The sequence below is a fragment of the Nannospalax galili genome, unplaced genomic scaffold, assembly GCF_000622305.1.
Source record: "Nannospalax galili isolate Female #2095 unplaced genomic scaffold, S.galili_v1.0 scaffold898, whole genome shotgun sequence".
NCBI lineage: Eukaryota > Metazoa > Chordata > Mammalia > Rodentia > Spalacidae > Nannospalax > Nannospalax galili.
In genome coordinates, this window is record NW_008342399.1 from 3,408,931 (window position 1) to 3,431,239 (window position 22,309).

The following is a 22,309-nucleotide window of genomic DNA, read 5'->3' on the forward strand; positions in this document are numbered from 1 at the left end:
ACATCTTGTAATAAACCTGACCAAAGACATTAAAGACCTCTACAACGAAAATTTTAAGTCTTTAAAGAAAGAGATTGAGGAAGACCTCAGAAGATGGAAGGACCTCCCATGCTCAAGGATTGGAAGAATTAATATTGTGAAAATGACCATCCTACCAAAAGTCATTTATAGATTCAACGATTTGCCATTCAAAATCCCCATGACATTTTTCACAGAATTTGAAAAAACTATCCTAAGATTCATATGGAAGCACAAAAGACCTCGGGTAGCCAAAGCAACCCTGAGCACTAAGAGCAATGTCGGGGGGATTACTATACCAGATTTTAAGCTGTATTACAGAGCTATAGTCATAAAAACAACATGGTACTGGCACAAAAATAGACCCATAGATCAATGGAACAAAACTGAAGACCCAAATATGAGTAATTGCAATTTTAGCCACCTGATATTTGACAAAGGGGCCAAGAACATTAACTGGAGGAAAGACAGCATGTTCAGCAAATGGTGCTGGCAAAACTGGATCTCCACTTGTAGAAGAATGAAACTAAACCCCTATCTTTCACCCTGCACAAAAGTCAGTTCCAAATGGCTCAAAGACCTCAATGTAAAGCCTGAAACTCTGAAACTCTTAGAAGAAAACATTGGGAAAACCTACAAGATATAGGTGTAGGAAAGGATTTTCTAAACTGGACATCAATTGCTCAGGAAACAAGGGGAAGAATTAAGAAATGGGACCTCATTAAACTAAAAAGCTGTACATTAAAGGAGGCAACCAAGGAAGCAAACAGAAAATCCACAGAATGGGAGAAAATCTTCACCAGCGACACATCCGACAGAGGTTTAATAATCAGAATATATAATGAACTCAAAAAAAAGAGAATCAAGACAAAATCAACCCAATTAAAAGATGGGCTAAGGAGCTGAACAGAGAGTTCTCCCAAAGATGGCTATGAAACATCTTAAAAGATGTTCAACATCACTAATAATTAGGGAAATGCAAATTAAAACCACTTTAAGATTTCAGCTTACCCCAGTCAGACTGGCTAAGATCAAGAGAACAAATGATACCAAATGTTGGAGAGGGTGTGGGGAAAGGGGAACACTCATCCATTGCTGGTGGGGCTGCAAACTCGTTCGACCCCTATGGAAAGCAGTGTAGAGAACTCTTCAAAAACTATAAATGAACTTACCATTTGACCCAGTTATACCACTCCTTGGCATATACCCAAAGAACTCATCCTATTGCAGAGACACTTGTACATCCATGTTTGTTGCTGTTCTTTTCACAATAGCTAAGAAATGGAAGCAACCTAAGTGTCCCTCAATTGATGAGTGGATAATGAAAATGTGGTTCATATATACGATGGAGTTTTACTCAGCAGTAAAGAAAGATGAAATCATGAAATTTGCAGGTAAATGGATGGAACTAGAAACCGTTATACTAAGTGAAGTAACACAGACTCAGAAAAAAAAATCGACATATGTTCTCCCTCATATATGGATCCTAGAACCATATATGAGTATGTAACCAGACAAAACTACAGGAACCAGGATAATGGAAAGGAAACAGGGAGGTAAAGGAAAAGAAAGAACCTGAAAGAGAAGAAAAGGGAGATATGGGTAAAAATTGGATTAGTTTCAGGGAGGGGGGAGGGAAGGTTATTCAAGTAACCTAGGGGATAAAGGGAAAGAAAGTGCTCAAGAGAGGTAGGACTGTAGGAGAAGGGTATTATTAAGGGAGAAAGGGGGGAAATGGAGGCACCTTAAGTGGGAAAACCATGATTGAGGGGTGAGACAATGTGAGAGATAAATGATGCTTAGCTAGTTTTGAAAACCAGAGGGAACCATATTACTCCTACAACCCACTGACAAATTATACATAGCAGATCAAGAAATATATGTCTAGGTAAGGTTTATCTGAAAACAGCTGGTCTTTGGCCGAGATTTATCTACATGACACAGAGTAATTAAAAGCACCAGACTGGTGGAACTAACCTTCTGGGTGTTTAACAGACATATAAGGAGGCCTATAATAATTTGGTCAGAGGGACATAAAGGACAGTTTTTGCTCCTTGTGGTTCTAGGTTGACTAGTTCCAGGGGACTATGAGCATCTCTTAAAAGGTCCTATAATGGTGGTGGGTCACCTGTCCTCTTGATCAAGGAGGACGAGGAGACCCCACCAGATGGACTTGAACCAGTGTCCAGTCTACAAAGAGGAGGATCAACACAGAGGAATCATTTCCTCCATGTTTCCAATTTAAGCCAACTATGGTCGAGCAGGACTTTTGACTTATCTTCACATAGGCGGAACTGGTAAAAGAAAGGAGCCAGGGGCTCCTCCCAAGCCCATGTGACCCCTGAGGACCAGATCCTCAAACGACCTTAAGGGTCTGTGACTTTGAAGTAGGAACCTAGCAGAGTTTTGTTTCATTTTTCATGAAAACCACTTTTCCCTAATTTGGGCAAAGGTTAGGTTTGCTGTCACCCCAGAATCATGTAGCTTCAGTTCAAAGACAGAGGCCCTAAGAAAATGTCTCAGCTGTGTCCTGAGTAGGTGTCTTCAGTGATAGTCAGGGATATTTCTCATTCCCTCAGCTGAAAGACTCCTCTGGGGGGACTGAAGAAAAGCTCGGGCCTTCCCCATCCGTTGCCTGCTCCCTCTGTTTTGCTTTCTTTTCTACATCACATTGTACAGTTAGCTGGGTCTGTGGTGTTTCTAAGTGCTGTCCTCTAGGGCAAAGTTTAAACATTACTCACTCTGGTAAAGAGTAACCTGTCAGTTGTCCATCAAAAGAAACCTTAGGAAAGTAAGCATTTCTTATTCATTTAACAGATATTACTGAATTACCACTGAGGCATTCTGTATTGGTTTCTGGGAGGAGAAAGTATCTGTTCTTGAGAGGAGGAGGGCCAAGGATTATTGCTCTCAAATCTTTGTGAGATTCTATGTATAACAAAGGCTTTAACCTAATGAAATAAAAAAGAGTAAGACACGATAGGGATTTATAATAAATGGAGATGAGGGAAGTCATAAATGTTAGTGCTGCCCAAATTCCTCTTCAAGAAAAAGCAATGCAGCTTTTGGAAAAATCATAAATTACTTTTTTTTTGAGACAAAGTCTCATATGTGTTTGTGTGTGTTGTGTATAAAAGAGTGAAAGAGAGGGTGTATGTATACACATTTGCAGATGGGTGTGACTGCACCAGTAGGACAGAAGAGGGCATTGGTGTCCTCTTCTATAACCCTATCTGTTTTGTTTTGAGGCAATGTCCAGCTCTGAACCTGGGTCTTATGTTCTCTCAACTAGTCTGGAAGTCAGCAAGCTCCAGGAATCCTCCTGTCTCCACCCTTCCTTGAAGCTGAGGTTATAAGCATTTTCAGGGACAGCTGGCTTTTAACAAGGCTGCTGGAATTCAAAATCTGGTCCTCATGGTTACAGAGCAAGCATTCTTGACCTGAGCCATCCCTCCTACCTTGACCTTGCCTGCCTTGTGAGTTCTGGGATTCCAGGCTTGTATCCCCACCGTGCCCGGCTATTTTACCAGTTTAATAGCATTTATAAAGTAAGCAAGCTGAGCAGTAACACAATGAAATCTGGCCTTTGTAACCCCCATGAAGCCCACTCCAGTCAGGCCTTTACTTTCCAATCTCTTTCATGGGACCAACTACTGCCTCTCACTTCAGACATTCCTCTGTTTATTTTTAAAGTTCTTCAGATAGACCTGGTTCTATAGCACAAGTGATTGCCCTGTTCAGGCCCTGTTCAGGCCCTGTTCAGAATGCCCCAGTCCCCCCTCTCCCAACTGTGTCCCCACCATTCTTACTTCAGGTCCCACCAGACACCTCACTTCCTTAGAGACCTCCCCTGACCCCAAATTAGGTTGAGATCTGCTGTGTACAGATAGGAAGAAACAGTGAGAAGAATTTGACAGAGGCATATTAGCAAGAACTTCCAAAACTGACAAAAAGCCATCAAGCCGTAGATTCCATGAGTTCTACAAATGCCAAATGGAATAACACAGGGAAACCACCCCTTGGCACGTCACAGCACAGATGCTGTTTCAGTCTACTTGCTGTCCATAACAAATCCCATCTCCAAATCATGGGCTTCGACAAATGGGCTTTGGGGAGACAAAATTAAGTCTACAGTGACTGCCACAAAGCAAAGCCTCTAGTTCCAGCTACTCTGAAGGCTGAGGCAGGAGGATCATGAGTTCTAGGGTAGCCTGGTCTATATAGCAAGAACCTATCTTAGGGAAAAAATATTAAAAGCTACCAGGTGGGCCTAGTACCGGAATTAAAAGTCATTAAGATTTTAAAAAAATAAAAGCTGCCAGGTGGAGAGAAATGTCACATCACCTTTAAGGACATGCTAAAACACTGAGAGTCAACTCAATGAAAGAAGTAACACAAGCCAGAAATGTAAGAGAAAATAAGTCCAAAATAGAATGCCATGTTCACAGAGAAAGTATTTCAAAGATGAAGCCAAAGTCATTTCCAGATCATCAAAATGGGAGGACATTTGCGATCAGCTGACCCAGAAGAAAGGAAATGGCAGAGTTCTTCAGGTAGAAGAAGGTGACTCCCACGTTAATGGAACACGTGGGCTGCTTAGGAGCAACAGAAGCAAAAAAGAAACAGTGACTTTCACCAAGCTCAGGGACCACCACTGGAAACCCCAGCACTCAGGAGGCAGAAGCAAGAAGGTTGCTGCAAGTTTGAGACCAGCCTAATTAACACAGAAATGCCCTGTCAAAGACCCCCCCAAAACCTAAATAAAACTAACTAACTAACTAACTAATTAACTAACTAACTAACTAAATAAATAAATAAATAAATTTAGTTCATGAATACTAGATGCAGCTATTTAAAACATTAATTGAAGGGTTAAAATGTATGTAGAAACCAAAATAAATGACAGTGACAACTCAGAAGGATAGATGGAGATATATGCAATTAAAATTTATGTATTTATTTATGTACTTAATTTTAAGATAGGGTTGTACTGTGCCACCCTGGCTGGCCTGGAACTCTCTATTTAGACCAGGCTGACTTTGAATTCACAGAGAGCTGCCTGTCTTTGCCTCCTAAGTGCTGGAATTAAAGGTGTGAACCCTTCAGGCCTAACTGGAACTATATAGTGAGTTCGTGTCCATCAGGGCTACAGAGTAGACCTTGTCTAACAATGCCCCCCATAAGAAAAAAAAAGGATACATAATTATAAGCTAATAAATGTGGGAAGCAAGAGAGAATAAACAGGTCCTATGGGACAATAAAGAAGCAAACACCAAATATAAATACACAGAGGGCCAGCATATGCCTGTCATCTCAGCACTTGGGAGCCCAGTGCAGGGGGATCACAAGTTCAGGGTCTGAACGGGTTTCATAGCAAGGTCAAGTCCAGCCTGGGCTATTAAGAGTCCTTGTCTCAAAAAAAAAGATAAAAATTCAATTCAACTATAATACATTAAATATAAACCAGTTAAAAGATTAGGAGATTGGATTTTTATCATTAAACTGTGTATGTGTGTATAAGTATACACGTATGTGTGGGTACATGTGGAATACAGAGGTGAGTGATGGCTGTCTTTCTCAATTGTTCTCTGCCTTACTTTTTGAGACAGGTATCTCACTAAATGTGGAGCTTGATGATTCCACTAGACTGTCTGGCCAGGGAGCCCTAGAGATTCCCCTGTCTTTGCCTCTCTCATAGCTTTGTGTCCAGCTTTCTGGTGCTTTCTGAGAACCAAAGACAGGTCTTCATGCTTGCACAGCAAGGGCTTTACTAACTGAGCTATCACTCCAGCTTCAGGTTTTTTATCATTTACTATTCTTGTATTTTTTTTTTAAAGACAGAGTCACGTTTTACATTCTAGCCTTCAACCTACTATGTAGCCAAGGATCACCTTGAACTTCTGATCCTCCTCCTTCCATTTCTGGAGTGCTGGGATTACAGGTATTCACCACTATGCCTGGTTTTATACTGTGCAGGGGATCAAACTTCATTCATGCCAGGCAAGTACTTTACCAATTAAGCAACATTTCCAATCCTAGACTGGATTTTTTAAACCTAACCAGCATTGCACAACACGGGCACTTATATACATGCAGATAATACATTCATATACATAAAATAAAAAAATAACAAAAAAACCCTAGCTATGTAACTATACAAAGGACTTACCTTAAATTGTGAGGCATAGGGTGGTTAGATGTAAAAGAAAAAAAAAGACATCAAAAGAACGCTGGATGTATTAGTATTCAAGAAAGTGGGTGTAAAGCAAGATGTTCTACTATAGACAGAGAAGGCTCATCTACCAGAATGATCTTAAAATTCTAAATTTGCTGTCCACCTAGCTTAAAGATATATAAAGCCAAAATAAAACTGTAAGGAAAGTAGATAACTGATATTTATCTTTGTGGTGATGGGGATTGAATCCAGGCTTCTAGGGGCTTGCCTGTGATGGTTTATGTTTTAATTTGGTTGATTCTACCTGTACTTGGATAGCAAAATTTTCAGATGTAAACTGGGAAACTTAATTGGCTATGAACTGAAGTTTTTTAAAAAAACACTTCCATATATTGTTAACATTCAATTAACAAAAAGAATATTTGGCCAGGAGTCTGAAATACTGAGTGTCAGAACATAGACCTACTGGGGTGTAGCTCTGTGGTAGAACACTTGCCTAGCATACATGAGTGAGGCCTGGGTTCAGTCCCCAGAACTAGGAAAACAAAACCAAAAAACAGTTTTGATGGCTTTGATAGCCTCAAAAAAGAGGCTTATTGACCTTCCCAGTCTGACAAGGATGAACTTAAATCTATACAAAGCAGGAGAGGAAATGAGGAAGGTTTGGAGGGCCAGATGTTCTCATAGACTTGGAGCAGACAGCTCCAACGATGCCACTGGCTTCTGCACAAACAGAACCCCCTCTCTGAGGAAACTCACCGATTTCCATCACACTGTCATCATCCAAACTGTACTGAAAGGAGAGAACTCGGAGACTCTGCAGCTGCAGACACTGCCTGACAATCAGCTTGGCCACGTGATGAATCCCATCCCCATGGGGAAGAAGCAGCTCCTCCAGGATCCTGAGAGAACCTAGAGTGTGTGCTGTGGGAGACAACAAAGCCATTCTCTGTAGCAGTTCCTGTGGGTGAGGAGTTGATGACCTGGAGACTGCAGTCTAGGAGGCCCCACCCAGCAGAGGCCTCCCCATCCCTGTCTCCAAGGGCAAAAGAGAGCCGTCAGCACACACCTGCTGCCTGCTGCTCTCTGTGGACAGCTCCTCACCCTCCCTAGCCTCTCTCTCTTCACCCAAGTGCAGGCTGCTTCTCCATCTCCAGTTCCTCCTGCACAGCCAGGCTTCCACTGGCTGCAGCTCACTCTCCTAGCTCCGCAGTGCCTTCAGCTCCCTCCCTTTCCATCCCTCTTCCCTCCATCATTCCCTCTTCTGTGATTCCACTATGAGGAGACCCACACTGGGCACTAAAGCATGGTCCACCACTCAGCCCTTTTTCCATGTTGACATCTCCTCAAGCAGGACAAACTGTGGATCACTTGATAACTAAGCCTCTACTTCTGAGGCCCCACAGAAACTATTTTGAACACTCTCTAGCATGAAATAATATTTCAGACTTATCTTTGACTGTCTCTGTTTCAATCCTTTAAAAAATTTTTGTAAAAGTTTATTTTCTGGAGCTCAAAGACCCCAGAGTGACTCCCCCTCCCCAAAAATAACCATGACAGCAAAAAGCAGGTGCCCCACCTCATCCTCCCCATAAGGTGCTGCCAAAAAAAATCTGTTTTATGTGTATGAGTGTATTCCCTGCATGTATGTAAGTGCATCCACGACATGTTATGTCTGCAGAGGTCAGAAGAGATCATCAGATCCCCTGGAACTGGAGTTATGGACGTGTTAGCTACCATGTGGGTGCTAGGATCTGAACCCGCATCCTCTGCAAGTGTAGCCAGTGCTCTTAACTGCTGGGCCATCTCTCCAGCCCTCTGTTTCAGTTCTTGAATGAACTGTTTCTCTATAAAGTCTCTCATTCCTTTAGAAAAGATGGTATTTAGAAATGAAGTTCAGGGATTTGGCTCAGTGGGTATAGTGCTTTTTCAGCCTTGAGTTCCATCCCTCCACAATACACACACACACACACACACACACACACACACACACACACACAGAGGCACCCCACCCCCTGACACACAGCTTCTGCCTCCACAGGAAAGAAAAAGAGAAGGAGATCCAGGCTGTTCTTATGCACACTGAAGCCTGAGAAGTACTGTGAAGATACAGCTCTGCACCATATTACTTTAGTAATTTTTTTTGCTATTTTTGAGACAGGGTCTCCTCGTAGCCACAGCTGGCTTGGAATTTGCTATGTAGACTAGGCTGGCCTTGAACTCATGGAGATCCACCTGCCTCTGCCCCCCCCCGCCCGCCACCCCACCAAGTGCTGGGATTAAAGGTGTGCACCACCACACCTGGCTGTAATAATTTTTAAAGTTAAAAAGTATTTAAACTCTTCCTATTCTTATCATTTTGTTAAATCTGGGCTATCATACATATAATTACTTTTCTTTACCTTAAATACAAGTTTTTAATGTATATTCCTGAAAGCTTTGAAACAGAAGCATTTTTGAGGTGGATGCCTGACAGTGACCTTGCATAGTGCTGCCATGGCCAAACACCCATCTAAGAAGTCAGTCAGTCTGAGAACATTGCTTTGAATATCAAGGGTGAGTATGTGTGGGAACAACAGTGACAACATCTGAGGGTGAGACTGAGCATTACTGCAGTGTCCTCCTAAGGAGCAGCTTCGCTAGACAGTGACCCTCTGTATTGCCACATTGAATTAAAAAAATTCAATGAATTGAATTTAAAAAATTTTGTCTGTGCCAAACATGCAAAGGCATTTCCCTTTGTTATTATTTTCTAAACAAACAGTGCAACAACTGTTTACATAGTATTTACACTGTACTGGCATTGTAAGTAATCTAGATGGTTTAAAGTATATGGAGGATGTGGGTATCATATATAAACTCTGCAGCATTTCATATAATGAACTTGAGCATTTTCTACTATTGGCATCAGCAGGGGATCCTGGAACCAATCCTCATGGATGTCAAGGGCAGCTCTACACAGCTTGCTTTGCTGTGGGTTGACTGGGGAGGGAGATAAAGAATAAATTAAAAGTCACTGTTTTATAAACATACCAAAATTTTCTGATGTTTCCTTATTGGGAAATTCTTGGCATTTAAGGTTTAATATCTTCAGAGAGATAAAATTTGGCAAAATGGTAACTATAAAAGAGAAAACAAAAATTTATTTATGTCACATACATTTTATAATAAATAGTACCTTTAAAAGTGTTAAAATGATGAAAATTAATAATTCAGATTGAGTTAGTGTTAATTGTAATTACAGAAAACATCTTTACTCAGAAAATAATTTAAAAAACCAAAATGATTTAAATTGTAGACACAAATACACTTTATTACTATGAGAACTTTAGTGAAGTCAGGTGCTGTCACAATTTCTTTGACATCAGCTGCATTTTTAGATGTTGGCTTTTCCTAGAGTATTTAATATAACTTTGTGAACAGGAACATCTTACGCCCAATTTGTATGGTTATAGTTCTTACCAAATTGCACAACTTCAAAACATCCTCCAAAAAACCCAATCTCTTTGAGTTTCTTGCAGGAAGAAAGTTCAGTCATGAGATACTCAAAATCTGAAAAGAAGTCACATTTCAGATGGAAAACTTGAAGATTTGGAGAATTCTGTATCAATTTAACTGCAAAAAGATCAAAGATTTTTAAAAATTAGAAAAGGCTATAAATTTTTATCAAAATGAGCCTTGTAATTTATTAATTCCAACCATATTGACTTAAAGCATCATAATGTAATGATCTCATATTCAGACCACTTTGGGCCATGCTCAGGTTCTATAACTAGGGACCATGAACTTGGACAAGTTACTGACCCTCTCTGGGGATCAGTTTCCTCTTCTCAAATTAGTAAAGTCAGCTTCAACATTAGCATCCTAGAATCTCTGTGTTTGTGCCCTGCATTTATGCAATGAGAATTCTATACAGAATGACATAAAAGAAGGACAACTCTGAAGCATAAAATTAAAATTTTTTTAAAATTATTTTGTTTATATGGGCTGGGGGGTTGTCTTGCATATGCCATGGCCTACATGTGGAGGTCAGAAGACAACTTGGGGCAATCTGTTCTTTTCTTTCAACATGGGGAGCCAACAGATCCAACACAGGTCATCAGGCTTGACAGCAAGGGCCTGTAACTGCTTAGCCATCTCTCTGGCCTGCAAAACTTTGTTTTTGTTTCTTGGGACAGCTTTTCACATTGTAGGCTGGCATAGAAATCACTACATACAATAGACAGGCTGACTTTGAATTTATTACAGTCTTCCTGCCTCAGCCTCCCAAGTTCTGGGATTACAGGTGTGAGCCACCAAGCCCTACTTCAATTACTTTGCACATCAGCTCCAGGTTTACATTTCTGTAGTCCTCAGTGTTCAGTGTTTACCAAATCAAGGGGTTTGTGAAGCTTAGTCATTTTGCTAGATGATGTGTTCTAGAAACACGGCTGTACATGTTTTCCATCAGCCATGAAGCTAGGCTGGGAAGAAATGGGAAAATGATTCAGATTGCCACCAGCAGATTCCCTTCTCCCTTAGCAGCTGATCTGTAAGTTGCAATATAAGAGCAGCTTAAACAAAATGAAAGGAAAACAAACAAACAGAAAACAACTCTATGAACTATTTTGTGGAGGAAGCATATTGGGAGCGTAAAACTCAAATTTTGAAGTCAAAACTTGTGTCTCAGCTGGATAAACTTGAGCAAATCTCTGACTACAGTTTTCCTACCTGCAAAATGGCAATAATAATAGTACCTTATGTCACAGAGTGAGTGTGAAGATCATGAGGTATTAGCATAAGCAAGACTCAAGGCTTACAAATAAACCTCTGTTTTCTTAAGGAGAAGAATGCTGCCCCACCCTTTCCCATGGACATTGCCTAAAGTGTCAGACCCACAAAAATTTGAACTCTGACACAGACTGTTAGACAACTAGCTTTTCTCAGTGAAACACAAGGAAATCCAAGCACCATCTTTACCTAGTTTGGAGGGATCTGACTCAGTAGAAGTTTGGATGGATAATTTCTCCATATTGTGATTTGAGAAATCTTCAGGAATGACTGACAGCACGTCTGCTTTGCCATCTAGTGTCACAGACAGTTCTTTCAGGCACGGGAACTTGTCCAAGTTAGGAAGGATGAGATCTGGAAGGCAGCACACAGTTTCCCATCACTGAAGGGTTCCAAATGGAAATGCTGTTTCTGTTTTCACACTTTCAAAATGAAATCCCTCAGAGAAAGCACACACATGAAGACACTGCTGTCTGCAGCATTTGCTGATTACAGACTCTATGGGGACCCCTGTGCTACTCTCTGGACCCACAGAATAAATCAGACATCTCTCCAAGATTCAGTGTGGGGACAACTGGTTTTGTACATGTGAAAGAATGCAGTTGAACTCCTACCTTCAACTCATATGAAAAGGTAACTCAGTACTGGAGAGATGGCTTAGCAGTTAAGACCATGGGCTGCTCTTGAATAGGACCCCAGTTAGCTTCCCAGCACCAATATGGTGGCTGAGAACAATCTTTAACTCCAGTTCCAGGGGGTTGGATGCCCTTTTCTGGCCTCCACAGGCATTATAAACATGGGTGCACTTAGTCAGGTAAAAAACTCATACAATCAATAAATCAAAATTAAAAGAAAGAAAAAATCATTTTATGAAAGGTAACTCAAAGTAGATCAACAAGAAACATAGGAACTAAAACCATAGACTCTTAGAAGAAAACAAGAACTCTTCGTGACCTTTGACTTGGCTACAGTTTCTTAGCTATGATATAAAAAGCACTAGCAAAAAAAAAAAAAAGATAGATTAGACCTCATCAAGAATAAGAATCATTCATTAGAGGACTTTACAGAGAAGCAAAATGACAGTCTACTGAATGGGAGAAAATATTTTTCAAAATGTATATCTGATTAGGTTTTTCATAGATTTTTTTTTCTTTCATGGCTGGCCATCTAACCCAGGGCCTTACACATGGTAGGGAAGTGCTCTACCAGTGAGATACCTTCCCTTTAACACAAGCGAACACCTATAAAATAATAGGAATTTTGTTTCATTTTGTTTGAGACAGGGTCTCACTTTGTTGCCAAAGCTAGCCTAGAACTCACAATGTAGCCAGGGGTGACCTCAGAGTCATGGCAGTCCTCCTACTCAGCCTTTGGGGTACCAAGGTTATAAGTAGAAACCGTCATGCCCAGTCAAAAAGTCAAAATGGCAAGAATTTAACTAGACATTTCTTATAATAAAATATACAAACAGCCAGTGATGACCATATAGAAATATGCTCAGTCTCACTGAGTCACTAAGGAAATGCAACTCAAAACTATAGAAGGTAACAATGACTTACTAGAATGGTTTTATGATAAAGCAAAAGAAGAAAATAAGGTAGAGGAAGAAGTAGAAAAATTGGAACCCTTGCATATTGCAGGTGGGAAAGTAAAACAGGGTAGTGTCATGGAACACAGTTTGGATACTCCTCAAAAGGTTAAACACAGCAAGGTGTGGTAGCTCAACACCTGTAACTCCCGCATTTGAGAACCTAATAAAGGAAGATTTCCATGGGTTCAAGGTCTACCTAGGCTACTGAGTGATTTCCAGGCTAGTCTAGGCAATTCTACTCTGAGAAATATACCCAAGCCAATTCATAGCAGGGCTAAAATAGATACTTGTATCACAAATGAACATTGGGGAGTATTCACAACAGCCAGAAGATGGAAAGTGTCCATCAATGGAGCAACGGGTAAACAAAATTATTGAGCTTTAGAAATCCTGATCCTCTTACTTCTACCTGGAGAGTGTTGGGATTGTAGGCATTGACCACCATGCCCATTTTATCCTGTGCTGGGGATCAAACACTGGGCTTTGCACATGCTCTGCAAGTACTCTACTAACTAAGATACATTCCCAGTTCTGCTAAGTCTGGATTTTGCATGAGAGTTAATCAACATTTTTTGAATCTGTGCATTGATATTTATCATCAAAATTTAAAATATATTTTTTTCAGAGGCTAGATGTGGGATCATATGCTTGTAATTCAACACTCTGGAAGGAAGTAGCAGTAGGAGGGTTGGGGGTTCAAGGAAATACCCAGATACACAGCAAGTTCAACTCCAGCCTGGGCTACATGAGACCCTGTCTCTATTTTTAAAAAGGACTGGGGGGCCAGAGAGATGGCTCAGCAGTTAAGGGCACTGAATGCTCTTGCAGAGGACCCAGGTTCGATTCCCAGAATCCACATGGCAGCCAAGAACTGTCTGTAACAACTGTCCCGTTCCAGGGGATCCGATGCCATCTTCTGACTTCCGAGGGCATTGCGAGACATGGGTGCATTTGCATGTGTTCAGATAATATGCTCATCCACATAAAAAATAAAATAAATAAATAAAAAGGACTGGGATATGGATCAGCAGGTAAAGGCCATTGTCTCAAGTCTTGTGACTCTCAAGACCACACAGTGGAAGGAGAGAATGGACTTCCTCTGGTTGTCCTCTGGCCTCTCTCTACAAATATGCTATGGCATGGACATTTCTGCATGTGAATGGCTTATGCATGTATGCTCAGGCACATGTGCACACACACATATAATAAGGAAATAAATGTATAAACCAAACAGAGACAAGGCAAAACATACCCCAACAGTAACAGTTTGCTGAAGACCAAAGCTAAACTAATAATTATGAAAATTTAAAAAATCAAGTATTTATAGTCTTATCAAAATTATAAATACCTAGAAATAAGCTTAATGAAAGACAGATAAACACTTTACTAAACACTATCAAATATTGCTTACAAAAAGACACAAATGATGGGTGATATTATTTACCAATTTTAAATGTCTTTTCTGGAGAAGCTAAACCCTCTTCTCCTTTGGGTAGTGAGGGTACAGGTGACTCTCCAGCATCACCTTATACACAACTTTCCATTTACTAATAACAATTAATTCAGTGCACTTATTAAGAGCCTTGATTAACGCATATTAATATTAATGTTTTGCTAATTTTATGAGTTATTTTAAAGTCATTCTATTATTCAAGGGTTGCCATTACTTTCTATCACTGACCCCTAAACAGTGAGAGTTTTAGATCTTATCTATTAAGGAAAATTCTATAATCTTGTGCTTCAGAAGTTTCATTCCCCTAAAACCAAGAATGAGAAAATACAGTGTCACACCAGAATGTTTATGCAAAATACGATCAGTATACCTTGTAACTGGTTTGTCCTTGAGACCTCAAGAGACCGCAGGGCAGGCAGGGTGAGGAGCAGCTCCTGTTCTGCTGCACTGAGCTCAAGTTGGCACAGGGAGCACTTGGTGACAGAAGCCTTATTCAGCTCCAGAGCTGGGCGGATGCTTTCAATGAAGCCAGTGCTGTGGTATAAATGGAGTTCGATGTGCTGTGAAGCTGAGAAAACTTCCATTAGGACCCGGAGCATCTCCTGGTCTGCTGGACCCATGTTGTCCACGTGCACTTCCAGGCAGGGGATCTTGTACTGCTTGGGTGACAGTTGCCAATAGCCCCCACTGATGCGTGGTGGAGATTTGACTTGGATATCAACATAGTTCTTTATGATCTCTTCTTTTTTAGCTAAATTTTTCTTACATTCATTCATGTGCTCAAAGGCTGATGCATAGTCCTGATCAACAGTTGGTGGTTGTAAGGTTTCAAAACCTTTTTCCAAGTCTGAAAATTCTATTCTGGGTTTCCTTTTTTCTCCATTTACGGAGACCTTGATACTCCTCAACAATAATAGGCTTTCTGGGTGGTCGCTAAAGTACTGTGAATTCAGTACATTCAAAGCCAGTGTTCTCCCCTGAAGGAACTGTGAAATAACTGGAGAACATGCAGCAACTGTGTTGCTTTGATAAGCAAAGTTTAGAGAAATGGTCAATAAAGTTTCTGAAATGTATAAGAAGAAAGCTTCTGGATAAAGCTGCCACAATCCCCTAATGAACTCCATCCTCAGGGAAGTTTTTGGATGGAGCTTCAAGGAATCCTCATTGTCAGATACATTCTCTGGTGATTCTTTATTATCCACCAACTGAAGCAAATGAGATACAATCTTTGGCCCTGCCTTTGCAGAAGGGTGGCTGGAGACATACTTCAAAAAATTATTGTACGAGCTTGTAGCCTTCACAGGTGAATTAATTTGTCTCAAATAATGAACTCCCAGATCTTGGTCTTCCTGCCTATCAGAACCCAGGAGTTCGATCAACCTCATCCCAGCAAGAAATTCTTGGAACTCAGGACATAAAAATCGGTAGACTGGTCTCAGTCTCTGGGCAGTGAATTTGCTCATCAAGCAGGTGGTCAGATCCTCATCGTCATCAACTCCTGCTTCTGTTAGGTCATCGCTACTGAACTCGAAGTGAGATGAGAAAAGCCCTCTCAAGGCCAGCTGACCACAGGAGGACACAGTGGCTTTGAGAAGCTCAGCTGTACTTTTGTGCTTTAAGGAAAGGCATTCCATGTAGGACTTGAAAAGAGCCACATCATCAAGGGGCGGGTCAGAAGGATTTTGAAGCCAGTGAGCACAGACTGCTGCCACAAAGAGGGGAGTTCTGTGGATTCCTTGTAAACTTTCATTCATTCCAAAGTAATTCAAAAACTTGCACACACAGATTATATTATGTGAGAAGAAACTCCGTAGTATATAGACAGTGTTATAGAAGGGAAACTCTTTGATCTCGAGGATGGTATCTAGGTATGGGCGGATGTCCCTGACCTTGTTTGTATGGACAGTGATCAACAAGCAGGTTCTTGACAAGTAGTTCTTTTTAATCAGTTTTTCTATGACTTGGGGAACTGAGCTCATTTCATGAAAGTCGTCCAAAAGGAATAACACCTGATGCTTTAACTGCTGGATGCTGCTGCTCAGGCACACTTCAGAAACAGGGCCTTCTGCCTTGAGGAGTTGGTCACAGATGATGTTGGCCAGGCTCTGGTCTGGTCTGGTAGAAGTAAGGGAGAGGTAGAAGACCAGCTGGAACCTGTTCAACAGGGGGCAGCATCCTGATGCCCAGAGAAAAGCAATTTTCTTCAGGAAGGCTGTCTTTCCACTGCCAGCTTCCCCCTCCACACACATGACAGAGTTCAAGTTGGCAAGGATCTCGGGCAGCACCAGGACCTCTTGCACAGGCCTGCTGATGTGCTTTGAAACAATGGACAGGTCACAGCCCAGCAAGTGGTCAGTGCGTAGGCTGGAGCAGATGTCAGGCAAAGACAAGCGTCGGAAACTGGCGGAGATGTAGGCTGCTCTCAGTCGCTCAGTCAGACTTTTAGCCTCTTGAAACCAAGGGGCTTCACTCTGAGCCGCCTCTGTGGAGAGAAGGGAGGCCCAGCTGGATGCACATTCAGTATCTCAGTCCTAATGCTGCCATGTCTTCCTACATGATTCTGCCTGTCAGCAGTTCATGACCTCCACTGTTCATAACCTCCTTCCTGTTGAGGATTCTCTTAGATCTAGGCACATCAGACTACGGGGTTCATGTGACCTGGAAGCTTAGATTTAATGTGTGCTTATAAGGATACCCTGGCTTCCCAATTTCCTATTTGGGATCTAGGGAACCATTTTGCTGCATGGTGTCTTTAAATACTGCTTGGTTTTACCCAATATATACTCTTCTGTCAGTTTGCTCCTGCATTCACTCTGAAGATGCCACAGGAACTCTGTCTTTACATCTATAATACTTTCCATCCCAGTGTTCTCCTCTCTAGGAGCTCTGTGGACAATTACAATCAGTCTTTCCTTTCGAATCCCTACATACAAATACATATAAGCCCATGTTACTTTCAAGCTCTTACCTGCCGTGGTAGAATGAATGGCCACCGAATCCTCATGATTGCTTTCACTTGTGGTTTCCTTTGAAAAGTAAATCCTCTATTAAGTCAAAATATGACGGGAGCAACATATTATCATGGAGGCTCAAATATCTTCTAAACACAGACCACCTCAACTATTTATGATGACTGAAGGAAGGAGTGCTCTACAAAATGAGAGAATAAAGCTGGGCGTGGTGGCACATGCTTTTAATCCCAGCACTAGGGAGGCAGAGGCAGGCAGACCTCTGTGAGTTCAAGACTACCCTGGTCTACATAGTGAGTTCCAGGCCAGCTGGGGCTACAGGGACCCTGCCTCCAAAAGACCAAAACAACCAACCAACCAACCAACCAACCAATCAATCAACCAACCAAACAAGCAAACAAACAAAAAACCAAGAGAATAAATCTCACACAACCGCAACTGTGTTTTCCTGGATGGTACACACATCGTATACACACCCATTCCATGGATCAGTATTATGCAGATAGTCAGAATCATAGTGTCTAGAGGAAAGAAGAAGCCTGCAGAGCCTCTGTCCTTAGTAGCTACATGTTTAACCTGACATGCGGAATGGCTATTATACACACATACATTTTTATTTTGGTTTGTTTTTTCAGACAGTGTCTCATGTAACATAGGCTTGATCCTTCTGCCTCCATTTCTCCAGTGCTGATATTATATTTATATCACCGGACTTTACTCTGAGCCACCTCTGTGGAGAGAAGACGTGAGGCCCAACAGGATGCACATTCACATTATTATAGGCATGTGCCTGGTTTCAGTGTCATTTTTTTCCTGAGATAGGGGCTCTTGTAACCTAGCTTGACCTCAAATTTAGTATGTATCTGACAATGATCTTGATTCTCCTGCCCCTACTTCCGAGTGCTGGGAATATAGACATGCCTTACCATACTCAGCTTTAGTCAGTGTTGAAGACACTGATTTTGTGTATATTAGGCAAACCTTCTACCAATTGAGCTACATCCCCAGCCTTTGCAATTTCATCTTAAAATTCACAAATATAATACATGTATCAAGTGAACCCAAAGTTCTCTTTTTCTTTCCTTTTTATGTTTGAGATGGGGTCTCACACTGGAGACCAGGTTGGCCTTTGCACTCATGACAGTCTTCCTGCCTCGGCATCTAGTATGCTGGAATGACAGGCATGAGCCACTATGCCCACTTTTATTTTATTTTTATGGGGCGAGAAACAAAGCATACCTACCATACAGCCTCAAAGTGAGGTGGTGTATATGGTCACTGAATTGATAGCTTGTATTCCAGAGAAATCTGTAGGGGTGTGACTATTATTTGTGTTTATGATTTTGCTGGGCATTTGCTTTTGCTTAAGAAACACATCTGCCTATCAGGAATTTGGCTCACTAGTAGAGTGCTTGCCTGGCATGCACGGGGTCCTGGATTTGATTTCCTGCACTGCAAGAAACAACAACAAAAAGCCAGCTGGGCATAGGATCACGCTTTTGTAATCCCAGCTTTTAGAAAGTTAAGGCAGGAGAATCACAGATTTCAGGCCAGTTTGGGCTTCATAGCAAGTACAAAGTCAGCCTAGGTTATATAATGAGAACCTTATCTCAAGAAAAAACAAACAAACAAAATGAATCATACCTTGCAGCACATCTCAAAAGATGAAGTAGGAAGTCAAGTCTATTGTCCCATAAAGCCTATTGCCTGGATGTCAAGCATTAGTCTAAAAGACTCTCAACAACAGACTTTCTCATAGGAGAAGGGAATGACCATACATTTCATGAAGCTAGGTGTTGTGTCTCCCTTGCTCACCGTGAATTCCCCATCTGCTCTATCACGTGATAGGTGCTTAACAGATATTTATAGAATTTATTTGATTATGATTTATTTATAATTAGTAATTACTGTTCATAGTAGTGTTCCATCACATGATCATGTGCTGCCGAGTCAGAGAAGAGGTGATGTCATTACCGTGGCTTCAGGAGGGTCCCTGTGGCTCTGAAGGTCTGGAATCTCTTCTGCAGAGGACTTCATGTTTTGGAGAAAGACACAGCTAGGCAGAGAAGATAAAAGTTATAAGATGATTGTTTGAAATGCAGCATTTATACATTTTTTTAAACACAAAGATTTACTACCAAGAATGAGGTAGAAAACTAACATTTTCAGTGATTCTGTCAGTGTTGCATCATATTAAGACACCCCAACCACAGCTTTCAACAACTCAGTGCATGCGGTTTGTAAAGTAATAGTGAGAACCTGCAGGGAATGTGATGGGATGAGTTAATATCCATCCTTGAAACTAAAGTGAACTGAAAGAATAAAAAATAGCAACTCCAGCACTATAAGAGGCAGAGATAGGAGGATCACTCGGGGTATCACCTTATCTCAGGAGGATCACTGGGGCTGCTGGCTACCCTAGCTCTAGCCTCAGTGAGAGTCTCTGTCTCAAGAGAACAACATATAGAGTGATAGAGGAGGAGATTCAATGTCTTCCTCTTGCCTCTGCACAATACATTGTGCACATACCTGCACACATGTATGTATATAGCACATACACTCAAAAACATTCCCTAAATATATAAAGTAAAAATAAAGGTTCTTTTTTTTTTTTTTTTTGAGACAGGGTTTCCATGTAGCCCCAGCTGACCTGGAACTCCACTATGTAGTCCAGGCTGGCCTTGACTTCACAGAAATCTGCTTGCCTCTGCCTCCCCAGTGCTGGAATCATGTGCCACCACACCTGGCAAAAAAAGTAAGTTTAAAAACAGTGAAAAATAGAGAAAACTCAGTCTGTAGATTTCTGAAAGAACAAAAAACAACAAAAGACAAAAAAGCAGAAGCAGGCAGATCTCTATGAGTTCAAGGCCAGCCTGGTCTACATAGTGAGTTCCAGGACAGCTGTGGCTACAGGGAGACCCTGCTTCAAAAAGACCAAAAAAAAAAAAAAAAATGGCAGCAGAAAAATAAAATCTAGACAAAGTGTGGAATTTAACAATAAGTGTACCAATGTATCAGATATATATCAGATATTGTCAGACTATCAAACAAACAAACCAACCAACCAACCAACCAAGATCCAAGTGTAACATCTACAAGAAATTCATATTGCAGGAAGCTCTTTAAGGCACAAATGTTCTAAAGAAAGGTGAAACATTCTATCCTTCAGGGAAGCTTGTTAAGCTCAGGAAGAAAACAAGCCAAAAGTTTCTTCCTTTCTTCTTTTCTCTTTCTTTCTTTTCTTTCTTTCTTTCTTTCTTTCTTTCTTTCTTTCTTTCTTTCTTTCTTTCTTTCTTTCTTTTCTTTCTTTCTTTCTTTCTTTCTTTCCTGTGTGTTTTTGAGACAGGGTCTCCCTGTAGCCCCAGCTGTCCTGGAACTTACTATGTAGACCAGGCTGGCTTCGAACTCACAAAGATCTGCCTGCTTCTGCCTCCCAAGTGCTGGGATTAAAGGCGTGCACCTCCACACCAGGCCAGAAGTCTCGTTAACTGACCAAATTCAGTAGGCCCCTCTGTCCTCAATTGTATATATGCAGTAAGGACTGCCGAGAGACTCACTCAGAAAGCTGGCTATTTAGAAGACGCTCAGAGAAGCCAAGGTGACTGGAAGAGGCAGAGACCAGTCGAGCTGCCTGAAAGAGACACTCCAACCTGTCCAGCTGCCTGTAAATTGTGCAGTGTGCTCCAGCCTTCCAGCCTTCATGAGCTGTCGCTCTTGCTGTGGTGGGCTTTTGGTGGTACATCTGCCTTTGAGTCATTTCTATTCCTATAAGGAACCTCTCACCTGCATTCCTGTAAGTAACCCCTGTAAACTCATTTGTTACAAAAAAAGAAAAAAGAAAAAAAAATCACATTAAATCTAAAACCATAGATTTTTATAAAAAAAAAATAGAATTTTTTATTTGCTGTAGTCCCAGCTCTCAGGAGGCAGAGGCAGGTGAATCTCTGTGAGTTCAAGGCTGTAGGGAGACCCTGTCTCAAAAAGACCAAAAAAATAAAAATAAAAAAGCTGCAATGTGTAGGGGCTAGGGAGATGTCTCAGTTGGAATAAAGAAAGGAATCATGGGGATAAAGAGGAAGAAGGAGCTCAAGAGAGGGGGATAGCAGGAAACAGGTGTTATTAAGGGGGACAGGGGGTACTTTAACTGGGGAGGGAGTAGGGAGGGTTATACAGCGGGGAGTGAGAGGAGAGACAATGCTTTGACAATGTATTAATTCAAAGTCCTACTGAAAAACGAGAAACCTCCCTTTGAGTTGTTGGTCAGGGTAATCCAAGAGACTCCCAAAATAACATAAGCTACTGCCACAGCCCTTGATTGACTCCCAGACCGTGAAGGTAAGACCTATTGCCAAAGACAGGCTATACTTTGGACACAGGACTTGGAGCAATTGAGCTGGAACTGGCCTGGAAGCCTACTCCCTAAAGACTGGCTCTCATGGTATCAAAGGATATTATGTAGGGTGTCAAGGGAGAAAACCAATCAGCAGTCCTACCCAGCTGTAAAAACTAATAAACAATGACTGGTCCAGCAAATTATTGAAAGTGGTATAATAATGGCACTTTTATTTTGGGGGTAATAAGCTGTATAATTGGCATTAAGGCCTGATCAATGGTAGGGCACTCGTGGAACTCATGTGGTACTTTAAACATAGCCAAATACACATGGCTGGAGAGGTCATAGATTGTAGAGAAAAACCTACTTTTACCACATCCCTAGATCAACATAACTTCTTATTTTATTCCATAGCATTGTCACATTTACAGAAAAGTGTACCTTTCCCCCCTCATCAAAGACTTCTTTTTGCAATAGATGGAGACTACTACAGAGTCCCAGAACTGATCAAACACAGAGAATAAGTATCTGTGAAACATTTAACCCCAAGTGACACATCTTCAATGCAACCTCTACACATAAGATGAATGCATCTCTTAACTCTCAGCAGAGAAGCTTTCTTATGCAGCATATGGTGATTAACACAGAAATCCACAATCGGCCAATGTGCAGAGAACAAAAGGCCACAGAGTGCTTATCCCTGACTAGGACACATTTCAAACCTGTCTCCCAAGGCTCAGGGATCACTGCAAATGAGGATGTGGAAGGATTGTAAGAGACAGAGGAAGTGGATGACCACAAGGAAACAGTCTTCTAGACAGTTGCACAGTTACTTATATGAACTCTCAGCAAAGGTGACAGTATGCACAAGTCCTGTTCAAGCTCAAACCAGACAAAATCCTAGCATTGACATGGGGAAATGGGTAAGAAATCCCAACCCAACCTAAGGCACTTTTGGCAATTAATGACCCCTGAGGGGGAAAGATAGTGTCTTACACAG

General features: G+C 41.3%; 1 protein-coding gene across 1 annotated transcript in view; it reads right to left on the reverse strand.

The window, feature by feature from the left end:
• Positions 1-22,309, reverse strand: part of Naip (NLR family apoptosis inhibitory protein) — a 63,467-nt gene that overhangs the window by 3,003 nt on the left and 38,155 nt on the right. Inside the window, exons 9-15 of the mRNA XM_008838486.2 lie at positions 18,951-19,032; positions 16,976-17,033; positions 14,378-16,489; positions 11,153-11,317; positions 9,656-9,808; positions 9,227-9,313; positions 6,953-7,117 (exon numbers count right to left, since the gene is read on the reverse strand). Coding sequence (XP_008836708.1) covers positions 6,953-7,117; positions 9,227-9,313; positions 9,656-9,808; positions 11,153-11,317; positions 14,378-16,489; positions 16,976-17,033; positions 18,951-19,032 — 2,822 coding nt within the window. The remainder of the gene's footprint in view (positions 1-6,952; positions 7,118-9,226; positions 9,314-9,655; positions 9,809-11,152; positions 11,318-14,377; positions 16,490-16,975; positions 17,034-18,950; positions 19,033-22,309) is intronic.